Below are 13,445 nucleotides of genomic sequence, written 5' to 3'. Positions count from 1 at the left end.
ACAAGACATTGCTATAAGTGAGATAATCTGTTTTTTTGTTGTTGTTTTTGTTTTTTAAATTAATATTAAGGAATTGTTAACTTAGAACACACTCTCTTATCTCTCTGAAAAGTTACTTGTAAGCTAGTTTTGTCTTATTACAAGTGTATTAAGATGTTTGCTCTAGAAACTAGACCAAAAATACTTGGTAAGATTTTGATTTTTGCAGCGAGGGCTGCAACTCCAGTCTTCTGGTACCACCGTCCTTTTCTCCCTTTCGTGTAATAAAGTCTGAGGAGGCCGGACCAGATTCAGTGGGAAGGAAAGAGGAGGATTTAAGGCGGACTGAGACCTGCTGAGGTTTTTGTGACGATGAGGACGAAACAAATGAGACATGTCTCCGTTCTTCTGCCCAACAAACAGCATCTGGATTGTTCTGTCAGAGTAAGACGGCTCTCCTTACACCGTTTCCACCGCATAAAAATTATTTTAAGCATTTACTTTTCATGTTACACACAGTTTTACATTTTGTTGCAAATATAGCAACATAATAGCCACACACATATGCAGTTAACATCATTGTGTAAGTGTTTTAATTGAGCTTTTCTTGTTTTTCTTGATTTCCAGAGGCGAGCCAGAGGCCAGGAAGTGATGAAAACGGTGCTGCGTTCGCTCGGTGTCGGCGATCTCCAAGTGTTTGGTCTGGCTCTTCTCAGAGGTACGTGTGGGAGCTTCAGGAAGCAATGTTTTCTCTTCATTGACTCCGGAACGCAGAGGAGGTTATGCATAAACTCTCACTGTTTCTCCTCCTCTAATTTATAACCCAAGACAACGAATATCTTTTTCTGGATTTGGAACAAAAGCTGAGGAAATATTTTGGTAAAACATGGAGCAGGAACTCCCTAAAGGTTAGTTTCTCTCTGCATAATTCATGGAATATTTCTCCTGACATTTTAAATGAGGAAGCTGAATTATTCATCCTGCACTTCCAGGTTCCATTCATCGTATTTCTCAGAGTGAAGTTTTATTTAGAAAATGGGCTGCTGATATTGTAAGTTTGGATCCCCCCCCTCCTGCTCAGGTTTTGTTGTTTGATGCTCTCGTCAACGAGGCAGAGCGTTTTCTCTCTCATCCCTTTCCAGGAGCAGCAAGGTGCAGCAACTTTACTACTGGGAGCTGAGGCAGAAAGTGCTGCAATCCCAGGACCACCAACAGGAAGCTCTGCTATTCCAGCTGGCAGCTTCAGCGCTTCAGGCTGAAGTCGGAGATCTGGAACGTGGAGAAGGAGCTGAAGACGAGGGAGGAGATGAGAAAAAAGAGAGAGTGCAATACTTTCTGCCAGAAGATTACTTTCCACCTTGGGTAACAAAACAAAAGGGAAAAACTGGTTGACCACCACAAAGTTTCCATGTTATTTCATGATTATTCTGCTTTTTAATCATCTCTAAAGATGTCATTTTTAGATAATGATGGGCGATAAATTGACTTTATCAATTAATCAAATTTTCCGTTTTGGAAGATTTAATTTTTGGAAAAAAATCTGGATATTTTTCACCAATGCACTCCTTTGGTTTCCATAGTTCAGAGTGTCGAATAAGTACCGTCTTGTTTTTTATCGTAGAAGGAATGATTGAAATAAAAACCAGTTTTTAATGATATCCTCTTGTCGCTTTTTTAAAAAGAAAACGGGGAAAACATTGATTAAAATCTAAGTTTGGATTTCAAAAAATCAGATAACTTATTTCTAGGCCGTATTTTTACCTTTTTTAAGCTTAAATAGTGACTCTAAGTATAGACTGCACGCATATATTTTGATTTTGTGTGTCAGCTAATAAATCACAGAGGGAGAAACTTCCTTCTCCAACACAGTCCAGTGTTGCACGGTGAGCTGAGAGGGACGCCGCGCCGCCGAGCCATCCTGCAGTTCATAAAGGAGGCCAGCAGCCTGCAGGATGCAGCGCTGACTTTCTACAGGATGAAGCAGGTCAGACTTTTACCATACTTCACCTCCAGCAAATCAACCATTTAAAAACTCATATGCAAGCGGCCACCTTCTGAGCCGAGCTTTTGGTTTTCCTTTCACAAGCTGCGTTGTTTGTTTCCTCTGTCTTTGTAATCTTTCTACCGTTCATGCTGGCCATGAATTGGTTCCCTGAACCCATTTATGTTATTTCAACGTTTCCCCTGTGCAGGGGAAAAATGAGCTGAGAAGTTCGATCCTTCTCGGCGTGGCGCTGGATGGAGTCTATATCTATCAGGTGGGACGTCTATGAAGTTTACATACATTTATTATGAGGATGAAGGTCATATTAACAAATTCAGTCAAACATTAATGAGGAATCTTGTTTATTTAAGCCTGTATGTCTCATTTTAAACTTAATAAAACAGTGTGATGCATGATTAGTCCCACAATAAATATGGCATACAAATAAATAAATCACTGAGCGTCAGTGTTTACCTTCTGCACTCTCTGTCGACTTTATTAATTTCTTTTTTCTTTTATTTTTAAGGAGGTGGAAGGGAAGCAGCGTGTACTGTTTGCTTTTACCTGGTCTGAGATCGACCGGTTTACTTTCCAGGTTGTTCTTTTCCTCCACTTACAGATTTCAGGCATAATTTCACACAACAGAAGCTCTTCCTCTTTACTCGCTCTTCATCTTTCCTCTGCAGGGCAGCAGGTTTGAAATAGCTGCAGTCGACTCAAAGCTGGTATATTACACCCACTCAGCCTTCCACTCAAAGCACATTTTGAAACACCTGAGCGACAGCCATCGCTTCTACGTGAACAGCAAGGACGCAGCTTGCTACATCCAGCAGCTGGAAGACATGCAAAGTCAGCAGATTTAGTTTAATTTCAAACTTTTTCCCCAGTTGAGCCTTTAGATTGTTTTAAATGTCCTGATTTTCTGCGTTTGGCTCTCTGTTTCTCAGCCTGTCAGCTCCACAGAGAGGCTTATATCTGTGACATGACACATTTAAGACAGAGACTCCGATGTTACAACCTCACTGGATCAGCGTCAGATTGCAGCAACGTGGAGACGGACACAACCTGGAACAAAGACGGAGCGGAGGAGGAGCAAAGTCCTCTATCAGGTCATACAATTCAGAACTGATCCGTTATCTGGGCTTTCTTTTGACATTGTTAACATGAATTTGTGAATTTATTAATTTTAAGGTTTTCTCAAGTTTTAATTTAGTTTTTCTTGAATTAAAACATGGTCAAAATTATTCATTTCAGGCTCAAATATTTATAATCCTTTTTTTTTTTTTACGTGGGGAAGTAGGATGTATGTATATATTTAAGCTTGTGTGAATACTTTTGACTTAAAGGGAGGGGGAAATTTGGAAACATTCACGTTTTGCCCATTTCTACATACTCACATTTGAGTTTCTACTGCTTCTAAAAATCAGCCTAAGTGCTTAAAAACAAACACCCGGCTGTTTTTTTGGCAATAAGTTAATGTCTTTTGGTGAGCGGTTTCAAAAAGCTCTAGAATGTAACCACTGCCCGTTACCTAGCAACCCCAGCCAAGCCCAGCCCGTTACCTAGCAACCCAAGAATGCATTCTTTGAAGATACTTACTGAAACCATTCATCTGTTCTTTAGTTTTCACCCTTTTTTGTCTTAAAATAAAGTTATCTTTGTTTTAAAAAGAGGTTGAATCTGAAGAGGCTTTTGTCGATGACCCAGCAGAAGTGACCTGGCTAGCTGAGTTCTTATACGGTGCGTCTGTTGACGGACCGTTACGGCTCCCATCTTCCACCTGGGCAGGTGTGTGTTACAATCAACACCAAAGAAATTATTTACATCGTGTGGGTGTGTCATGTTATTTTGTGCATCATGTAACTGGAAATTGTCTTTGCTCATTAGCTGTGACCATGGAAATGAAGCAGGTGAGTAAAACTCAGTTGTTTCTTTGAGGATGATCTATGCTGGTCCTACTTTAAATGCGTCTCTGTTTTCTTCTGGTGTTCAGGTTTTGTGTAAAAGAGTGGGTGCAGCCTCTCGCTCTTTTGACTCACAGTGAAAAGCAAGGGGAGTTTGTCGCATGTTCTGCAGCTCAGGACAAGACGATGACGCACAGCAAAACAGTGGAAATATATCAACAAAATATTCTGTTTTCTACAAATTTGCATTCAGAATAAAACCAAAATATATGTTTAAAATAATCTGCCAGTATGCTGAGCATCCCTTGGATGCTATTATTATGTTTATTATTATGCTTATGTTGCTATGCTGATCTCACATTGGTTTAATAAAGCATTCTTTAAACAGGCCATTATGCTGCTTAATACAATAAAGTAAATTTAATTTTATTGTAAAATGTAACCCCTACATAATGCTAGTATTATGTTTCCATTAGTTTTTGCAGGCTTAAAATCACCACAGTAAGTGTATAGCTTTAACACATTTTTCCTCATGCTGCAACCACAACCTTTTTATGCATAGTGTGATTTTATGTGATACACCAACATGAACTAGAAGTAATTAAGGTGGAGGGAAAATATTTCTATAAATAAAAATCTGAAAAGTATGGTGTGCATTTGTATTCAGCTCATCTGCAATTACTGCTACACATAAGTCAATTTTAATAAATTAGATATTAGTTTCAATAAGGTTAATTTCTCAAATTAAAGGTACTTTTCGAAAATAAAATGTAAGCAGGTATTAAACATATTTCATTCTGCCCACATCTTGCATTAAAACTTTTTAAATATAATATATTGTTAAATATTGTGGTTTTATTAGCTAGAAACTGATAATGACCAAAAATAAAGGCTTAAAAACATCAATTGGTGAACAATTAATCTATGATTTTTCAATTCAGTCACTGAATGTAATTCAAAGTTTATAATTCATAATTTTACTGCTTAGAATCCCCAAACTTTCAGGAACTCCCAAAAAAAGACCATAGAACTAAAAAACATATATACACAGTTTATTGAAAATTAGAATACCATTAAATACATGTATTAATTGTTCAAAACTTAAATTTAAGATTTAAAGGAACTGGCAAATTTACTTTTCTGCAAAGAATAACCTTCACTACAGGTTTAAGATGTGCGTTACGTTTACAAATCAGTGAATTTTTGGTGCTGCGGATTAGGAGGGCGCGTCATAACACGTCACATAGTCAGGATGGCCGAGCGGTCTAAGGCGCTGCGTTCAGGTCGCAGTCTCCCCTGGAGGCGTGGGTTCGAATCCCACTTCTGACAGCAACTGTTTTCATTCATGATGCTACTCACGATTACATGATACCGCACAATAAATCTTTATATGTGGAATTAATCTTGACGCTGAGTCAAGCAGGCAATCCTGCCATTTTGGAAAAGTCCACCACATGTTCAAGGCAGCTGAACGTTTTTTTGACAATAAAGTCTGTATTTCGGTGTCATTCATTGAGCAACTGCTAACAGCTTTCCATACGCCTCATCTAATGGGAACATATCACTTAAAGATGTGGACAAATAATTTTAATGTTCCACCACAATGTTGGAGATAAACTATATCGTAAAAATGTACTAACGGTACACGAAAATTGTACTTTTGTACCAGAAAAGTTTCTTTTATAACAGTTATAAAGGCGGGGTTCCGTGGTGTAATGGTTAGGACTCTGAATCCAGCGATCCGAGTTCAAATCTCGGTGGAACCTGGGCTTTTATGATGTTAGTCTTTATCTCCGCCGATTTCTAAAATGGCGTTGATACCTACTCGTTAAATTCGGCGTGGCATTCATTTGGACAGCAAATAGCGAACTTCTGGGTGTTCATGGAAATATTGATGAGTTTTTGTTTGTAAGTGAAGGCACATTTGTCAGGATGGCCGAGCGGTCTAAGGCGCTGCGTTCAGGTCGCAGTCTCCCCTGGAGGCGTGGGTTCGAATCCCACTTCTGACATCAAGTTTTATTTTTACCTCCTTCTACATAATCTTTGGATTTCAGAACACGCTGAAAACATCCCATGACAGCGTGAAATCTATGTACATTTTCCACAATATCAGTTGATATACTGCCTACAATTTAGAGATTTCTTAAAACGAATAGTGACTTATTTAGTCGCTAAATAGGGGTTCATATTTGTCTCTTTCTAAATCACAAGAATATAACTACTGTAAATGACTATAACGGTATAATTACTATAACTACATAGAAGTTATAGCTTGATATAATGCGAATCTATTCATCCGGTTAGGATTTCTTAAGTGACGTGTTATTACGCGCTATATACCAAAACCGAATTAAATTTAATCCGATCTCAATTAACAGCACCTGTACGCTGTGCCATCGCTTTCATTTGTAGGTCCTGTTGTTACTTCTCATTGGCTGCGAGTAACAAACTGAGTTACGTCACCGAGAGATTAACCAATCAGGGACACAAACATCAGCCAAACACGGAAGACTTTCGCACTGATGCTAAAGTTGAAGAAAAAGCCCACACCTCCTAGAAACAAATGCAGACTGAACGTTGTTTTCGTTTAGTTTAATTAAAAAGAGGAGAATCCGATTATTTTTGTTGGACTTATGGCTTGCTCATGGATTAGCGTCGCAGTACCGCTTTGTTTTGCCGTTTTCTCCGCAGCTGTCGCCATTAATGGGCAATTCCTGGGTGAGTTACCTGAATACATGATATTTGGTGAATGTGTAAAAAGATGCTAAAGTCAATTACCATCCTTGAAACTAAAGCAGTTTTGTCCTAAACTGGAAAGAAACCTGTAACGATGTAAATTAAACCAACAGCGCTCCCTGCTGTCACGTCTACCTCCGGTTTTTCTTGTGTAACTCCTCGGTGTTTCTTGCAGCCATGCCGCCCCCTCTGCCCACTGCCGCCGGCGTCCTCTCTTTGGCCGGGATGGCGCTGCTTTGGAGGGACGTTAGCTCGAAGGTGAAGGGTGATAAGCGGACGTTGGGCAGCCTGTTGAGCCAATATGTGGCGGTGAAGGCTGTGGGCTGGCTTGGCAGGCAGCAGCGAAAGAAACTAGAAGCCGATACGCTCAAGGTGAAGCAGATCCAGGAGGAGACGCTGCTGAAGAGACTCCGGAAAAATGCGGACACTTTCTATGGAAGAAAGTATGACTTCCGCTCTATTGAAGGTAAAGACAGAAAAAAATACTTATTTGAGAGCCTCGGGATGTTATACATGTAGTTTATGGAGGGAGGAGGAGTTGTTAACAAAGGTGATGAAACTACATAAGATGTGTTTACAGTGATTTGACATTATTCGTACCCTTTTCAATCAAACCCCTTCTATAATGTTGCAACCACAAACTTTATAGTATTTTATTGGGGTTTAATCAACACAAAATGAAAAAAAGAGTGGAATACATTTTCACTCAATCCCCTTTACAATGATACACTTCAGTAAAATCCTTTCCAGATATGATTCAGCAGGCATGTCAGGGATTAAGCTGTGGAGAAGTTTAAGCTTTGATTATCTCACCAAGGTCTGATTAATTAATCATCTGAAAGATGGTAACTCTACCAAAGCATGGTTATGACAGCTTGGCAGGAGCTGAGGAGGGAGAATCTGTCAGCAGACTATTAGTCCTCCAAAAGTTTGGCCATAAGAAGACCCTTTTGTGGTTTGCCATAAGTCATCTAATGGGCGAACATGTCAAAGCAGGAGCTCTAATCAGATGTGGTCTAATTTAAACTTTTTGCCCATTTTTCAAAATGCTGCGTAGTGAAAAACTGTCGCTGTACGTCTCCCAGAATAACAACATCCCCTCAGTGACAAATCCAATTAGAATCTGAAGTAGTACTTGAACCTCATCATTCAGCACTTTCAGATTTTATTTGTAAAATGAATAAATAAATAAAACAATGTTCTCCTCTCTGCTTCTAGAAAGTGCTACCTGTCATAATCTGGAAAATTTAGACATTCCTGCTCGAAAACGTTGAGACATGAAGTGTTTTCATTAAGCTGAACCCCGTATCTCCGGGGCCTTTTCATTAGACGCTGCTGGTTTCCGAGCCCGTCACCCCATCACCACGTACGGCGACTACCGGGAGTTTATCGAACGCATTGCAGCTGGAGAAGAGAAGGTAATTATTGCTGAGCAGCCGCTGATTCTGGCCATGACCTCTGGGACGTCGGGACCGAGCGCCATGTTGCTCAGCACCAAGGACACAAACACAGACTTCTTCCTGCAGGTCAGGCTGATTCAACTTCACCTCTTTTTCTGGTGCTGTCCTGTCTTTTGCATGTAATAAGAAGCATTGCTTTGTATCAGGGGGTGACTGTTTGTCTAGAAGCCCTGCGGAAGGCTTTTCCCGAGTCCGACAGCCTTCAGCGCACCACCAAATTCTTCTACACTCCCACATTTCGCCAATCAGAGGCAGGAATTTCTATCGGACCTAATTCCTCCACACCCGCCTCGTCTCGCTACATCCTCAACCTCTATACGACTCCAGCTCCTGCCTTTGAGGTACAATCACAAAATCAGACAAGTGGCTCATTTTCTTGAGTTTTTTAAATTTATTTATGAAAATGTTCTTTTTCCTGTCAGGTTCCCAGTGAGAAGGACACTTTATACCTGCACCTACTGTTTGCGCTGAAAGATCCCAGTGTGGGAACGTTGGAGTCCAACTTTGCTTCTACAGTCTTCTATGCTTTCACTGCTCTTCAGGTGCATGTCAAAATTTAAACGCTCTGCTGAGCTACATTTGCTCAACTAATCATTCTTACTGGGTTTTTTTTTCCACTTTTTGTCACTTTACAACCACAAATGTCAAAAGTGTTTCATTAGATTTTTTCAGAATCCTGTAATCTTGTTCCCCATGTTGCAACACTTTGTTTTCAGTGTAACTTTGTTTAATTTTTTGAATATGTGCAAAAAAAATACTTGCAACATAAATCATAATGTCAAAACTTTTGTTTTGCATATTCAAGGGAATCGGTGGAAGTGTAAACTTAAAAGTATCTCCACTTCTTCACCACCTACATAATCTTACTTGTAAAATCCAAATATTTAACTATTAAACACACATTTAAAAGTTAACTCACCAATATATTATCTGTTTAATTTTAATTATAGTTCTTTAAATTTCACCAAAAAATAAAACTACCATCAATAGATAGCTAGAAATGATCATACTTTGTAAAGCATCTCTACTAATAGTATATTGCATCATTTTTTTCACATTCCTGTTTTTTAAAGGGTCACTTTTTATAAATCAGAGTATAATAGTTAATTAGATAACTAGGAGTGTTTCTGTTTGGCTTTCAATCTAACAGGAGCGCTGGCAGGAGCTGGTGGAGGACGTGGAGCGAGGGTCGATCAGCAGGGCCTTGACTCTGGAGCCCAAAGTGAGGAGCAGACTGGAGGCTCTAATGAAGCCAGATGCAGAGAGGGCTGCCCAGCTGAGGGCCCACTTCCAGGAGGGCTTTGGGGGGATTGCCAAGCGCCTGTGGCCTCACCTGAACCTGGTGCTGGCAGTGGACTCTGGCTCCAATCAGATCTACGGGGAAATGTTGAGGGAGCATTACTGCAGAGGAGTGCCTTTCTATTCACCCTTCTACGCTGCTACGGAGGGTACGATCTAGGGCTGAAACGATTCCTCGAATGATTTGAGGACCTTGATTATTAAAATTCCTTGAGGAAAATTTATCTACCTCGAAGCTTTGTTAAATTATGTTTTATTATTTAGTGCGTCGTGTTCCGCCCGGGTCATTATTTGTGGTGGGCAGCGCCGTAAAAATATTCTTTTACAACAGCCCTAGTACGAACACTCGCAGGTTTCACAGAAAATATAATGACTAAATATTAGTATTCACTTCCTCTGCCCCTGCAGGTCTGATAGGGGTGAACTTGTGGCCTCAGGAACCAGACAGACGCTACCTGCTTTGTCCGCGCTCCATGTTCTGTGAGTTCCTGCCGGAAAGCAGCCTGGATGAAGAAACCCCCCAAACTCTGCTGATGGAGGAGGTGAAGGAAGGAGAAAACTACGAACTCATCATCACCAACACTTCAGGCCTTTTCAGGTCTGATATGATGAGTTTATTTTTTTTAAATAACAGAGAGAAGAAGTTTTATGAGGAGTGATGTATCATGACTATTGCTGAAACAATTAATCGGATTAATTGTGACAAATCAATAATTCAAATAATTGTCAACTAACTTAGTAATCGACTAATTGTTAAATGAAATATTTAGACTAAAACAAAGGCATTTTGCTGAAGGAACAACACAATCAGAACTGTAATTAAGGCTGAATTGTGCAAAAATATTTTTATGTTTTGCATTTAAGATAAAAGTAAATCTTTAAAAATAATCATTTTTTTGTCTCTAAGTATGTTATACCCAGAGCTCCTTCATAGTTTTTGCTTCAACCTGTTCAAATACTGTAAAAAAATGTACTAAACATATTTTCCCTCCAATTATTAATTACTTAATGATGTTAAATCAAGCAAAAAAAGTTGAGCTTTTCACATGTTGTTAGAAAATGTGTTTTTTCTAAAAACAGTTTAAATATGTTTTTAGCTCCTTTGCTACAAATAATCAATCTTACAATAAATGAGTGCTTTGTTATGGCATTAAAATACCTAAAATTTTAGTTACATTTTTTAAATTCTGTTTTTAAAAATTCTGTTTTTTTATTTATTATTTATCTGCTTCTTTAAACTGCATTTAAAAAAAATAAAAATTAAGAAAAAAACTGAAATAAAAAAACTTAATAGAAATTTTTTTTAAATCTACTATTTCATCAATATTAAGGAATTATTCACTTAAAACAAGTGCGTATATCTTGTTGAAAAGTTTTTTTTTAAGTTAGTTTGTCTTATTCCAAGTGTACTAAGATATTTGCACTAGAAACTGGACCAAAAATACTTGGTAAGATTTTGTGTTTTTGCAGTGTAATCGCTGAGTTCATCAGACAATGTTATGGTTTATTACAATGTGACATTCTTTCTGTGTCACAGATATCGTATCGGAGACATTGTGAAAGTCGCTGGATTTCATAACCAGTGTCCAATTGTGGAGTTTCAGTACAGGTTTGAAAGCTTCATCCTTTAACTACCAAATGTCATGTTATCCAGAGCGTAAAAGATTCTTGAGCTTTTTGTTGTTTTTTGTTCCGTCTCCTGTCAGACGAGGTCAGATGCTCAACGTTCGAGGAGAGAAAGTCTCTGAGGCGCTGTTCCTCAGAGCGTTGAAGAACGCCGTCGCTCAGTGGCCCGGAGCTCAGCTAGTCGACTACTCTTGTGCCGAGAGCGGCATCTTGGGTAAAATTTGTCGGGTTTATCCTTGAGTTTCAAATTTGACGTTTTATACTCCAGGAATGTTGAATTTACTGTTCCTTTACAGGCGATTCAATAGGAGGCTCAGATCCTCATTACCAAGTGTTTATAGAGCTAAAAGGAGTGAGGAATCTAACAGAAGAACAGAGATATAAGGTGAGACGAAATCCAGTGATCTCTGATTTATTCTTGCAAAAGTTTCTCTTACCTTTTATTCTTTCTGTCCCTCCAGCTGGACATTTGTCTCCAGAAGGACTCTGCGGTGTATAGGTCCTTTCGTATAAAAGGCAGCATCGGGCCGATGAGGGTGCAGCTGGTGTCAGAAGGGGCGTTTAAGGAGCTTCAGAAGAAGATGATGGCGTACACGAGCACCTCGGCCAACACTTTCAAAATGCATCGTGTGCTCCGACGGAAAGAGTATGCAGAGTTCCTGCTGGGAAAAACAATTTCCTGAAGATGAGACATGAATCATGAACAGAAAGGAAGTGAAGTAATAAGATTTAAAAATTGCCTTTGGGAGGATTTGAACACAAAAATTACAACAGTTTATTTATATTTTATGACGATAATGTATTTAGTGTTTTTTATTCTATCATGATAAAAAGATTCACATTCATTCATTCAGCTTTACTTATGTGTTGAGATTTTTTAAGGACATCTGCTATTATTCAGTAAATACTGTATCAATCATTACACAGATTTTTATTTCCTAAAAAATACTGACAGCCATTGAATTGGTTAAACACACAAAATCTCAATAAAATACAGTTAAACTTGTGGCTGTAATGAGACAAAATGTGAGAAATTTGAAGGGCTATGAATAGTTTTGCAAGTTTTTGCAATAATATGGTTTCCAACTAGAAAGTCAGTCATATGCAGCATCTGAGTTTACATATGAACATTAAATGCATTAATTTAAGTTCTTATAGAAACATTTAAAGCTTAAAGGTGACAGTTGAAGATGGCAGACAACAGATTACAACAGAAACGTTCTACCATGAGGGCCAAAATCGTTAATTTGGAAGTACTTTTAGACCACAAAAAGTATTTTATAACAAATGTTTTATGACTTAAAAAAAGTTTATACACTTATTATTTATCTAAATTTAAATAATTGTAGATTAAAAAAAAAAGCATATAAAATGTTTTGCACAATTACAGTGTCATAAGACGGGCGCAAAGTTTCTGACATTTTGGGTTTGATTATTTTCTTTTTTTTGAGTAAAAGTAGGTGGATGCTTGTGGTTCTAGTTACTCGAAAGTTAAGACGATTACAGAAACATCGTTAATAAATGAGAATCTGTTGTTTTTTTTTTCTTCTCTTTAATAACAACCACCTATGCCTACATTGAGGCCAGGGGCCAAACAAAATCCTTCTGAGGGTCACAAATGGCCCCTGGGCCGCACTTTGGACGCCCCTGGATTACACCATAATCTCCTTGGTCAGTAAAAAACTGTAAAAATTAATATTGGGAACATGTTAGCATTGGATTTTAAACTGTTTATGCAACTTAAGTGATGCTACACTAAGTAAAGGATGTTTCTAAGATAGATAACCAGTCCCAAATATTTTTCCGTCCTCATTAAGGTCTGGCTATAATAACATATAACTCATAATCTAACTGATATATTATTGATGCATCAAGCTAACCCAATTTACCTGACAGTTTTTATGTTTTTGGTGTCCTAAGCAGCTGCTTGGCTCTCTTATTCTTTGACTCCAGAGATTTTAAATCATTTCAATAAACTCCTTCTTTGCCTTTCAGTACCCTTTGCCAGCACTTGGAGGTGCTAGTCAAACATTTATGACCTACTGTGGTTTATTTTAGTTAAACAATTTGCAAGAGTTTGAATATAAAATTAGTCTGTGCCGTCAAATCCATGCCAGAAATGACTTCAGCAGATTTAATCCTGTGTCAGTGTGAACTGAAATGCATAACACATGCAGGCGAGATTTCATGTGGAAAAACAGGAGCCATTCATCCCTTATATAATTAATTTAATCAAATTAAATGTGAACAGGAGGACTTATCTGAAACCAAGACTGTTCTCTTTGTTTTTGCTCTTTTTTTTTCCTGTGTTGTGCTGTTCCATGAAAAGTGTTTCTGCTACAAGAGTTCATAAAGTGGGCTAATATTTTTAGTCTCGTCCCATTTCAGCTGAGATTTGACATTGTTTTCAGTTTATTTTTGCTTCAGTGATAACCTCTCACACTGTCTGCGTGTCAG

At 38.4% G+C, this 13,445-nt stretch overlaps 2 protein-coding genes and 2 non-coding genes across 5 annotated transcripts; all 4 read left to right on the top strand.

Annotated features, from left to right (window-relative positions):
• Nucleotides 1-347: 347 nt before the first annotated feature.
• Nucleotides 348-4,475, top strand: LOC102223686 (FERM domain-containing protein 6-like). 2 transcript variants are annotated; one of them, XM_023340689.1, is made up of 13 exons: nt 348-423; nt 607-697; nt 808-887; nt 972-1,030; nt 1,122-1,341; nt 1,808-1,963; nt 2,172-2,237; nt 2,490-2,558; nt 2,650-2,812; nt 2,911-3,072; nt 3,674-3,751; nt 3,851-3,873; nt 3,957-4,475. In XM_023340689.1, the coding sequence occupies exons 1-13, from the start codon at nt 352-354 to the stop codon at nt 4,005-4,007; spliced, it is 1,290 nt and encodes a 429-aa protein (XP_023196457.1). In that variant the 5' UTR covers nt 348-351; the 3' UTR covers nt 4,008-4,475. The 2 variants fall into 2 exon arrangements, with proteins under 2 accessions (XP_023196457.1, XP_023196456.1); XM_023340688.1 differs by having other exon boundaries at nt 3,635-3,751.
• Nucleotides 4,476-5,113: 638 nt separating this feature from the next.
• On the top strand, nt 5,114-5,196 carry trnal-cag. Its single transcript has one exon. It is a non-coding gene; the product is annotated as a tRNA-Leu (tRNA).
• A 597-nt stretch (nt 5,197-5,793) lies between these two features.
• trnal-cag lies at nt 5,794-5,876 on the top strand. The gene has a single exon. It is a non-coding gene; the product is annotated as a tRNA-Leu (tRNA).
• Nucleotides 5,877-6,348: 472 nt separating this feature from the next.
• Nucleotides 6,349-11,910, top strand: ghdc (GH3 domain containing). The gene is made up of 11 exons (XM_005815183.3): nt 6,349-6,585; nt 6,779-7,069; nt 7,933-8,129; nt 8,210-8,404; nt 8,486-8,605; nt 9,214-9,511; nt 9,771-9,960; nt 10,900-10,971; nt 11,069-11,202; nt 11,285-11,373; nt 11,450-11,910. Exons 1-11 carry the CDS (start codon nt 6,501-6,503, stop codon nt 11,669-11,671), a joined length of 1,893 nt encoding a protein of 630 aa, XP_005815240.2. The 5' UTR covers nt 6,349-6,500; the 3' UTR covers nt 11,672-11,910.
• The last annotated feature ends 1,535 nt before the right edge of the window (nt 11,911-13,445 follow it).

This window comes from Xiphophorus maculatus, chromosome 10 (assembly GCF_002775205.1).
Source record: "Xiphophorus maculatus strain JP 163 A chromosome 10, X_maculatus-5.0-male, whole genome shotgun sequence".
In the NCBI taxonomy this organism is placed as follows: Eukaryota; Metazoa; Chordata; class Actinopteri; order Cyprinodontiformes; family Poeciliidae; genus Xiphophorus; species Xiphophorus maculatus.
The sequence above is the reverse complement of the archived record's forward strand: the minus strand, read 5'-3'. Positions and strand labels throughout refer to the sequence as shown.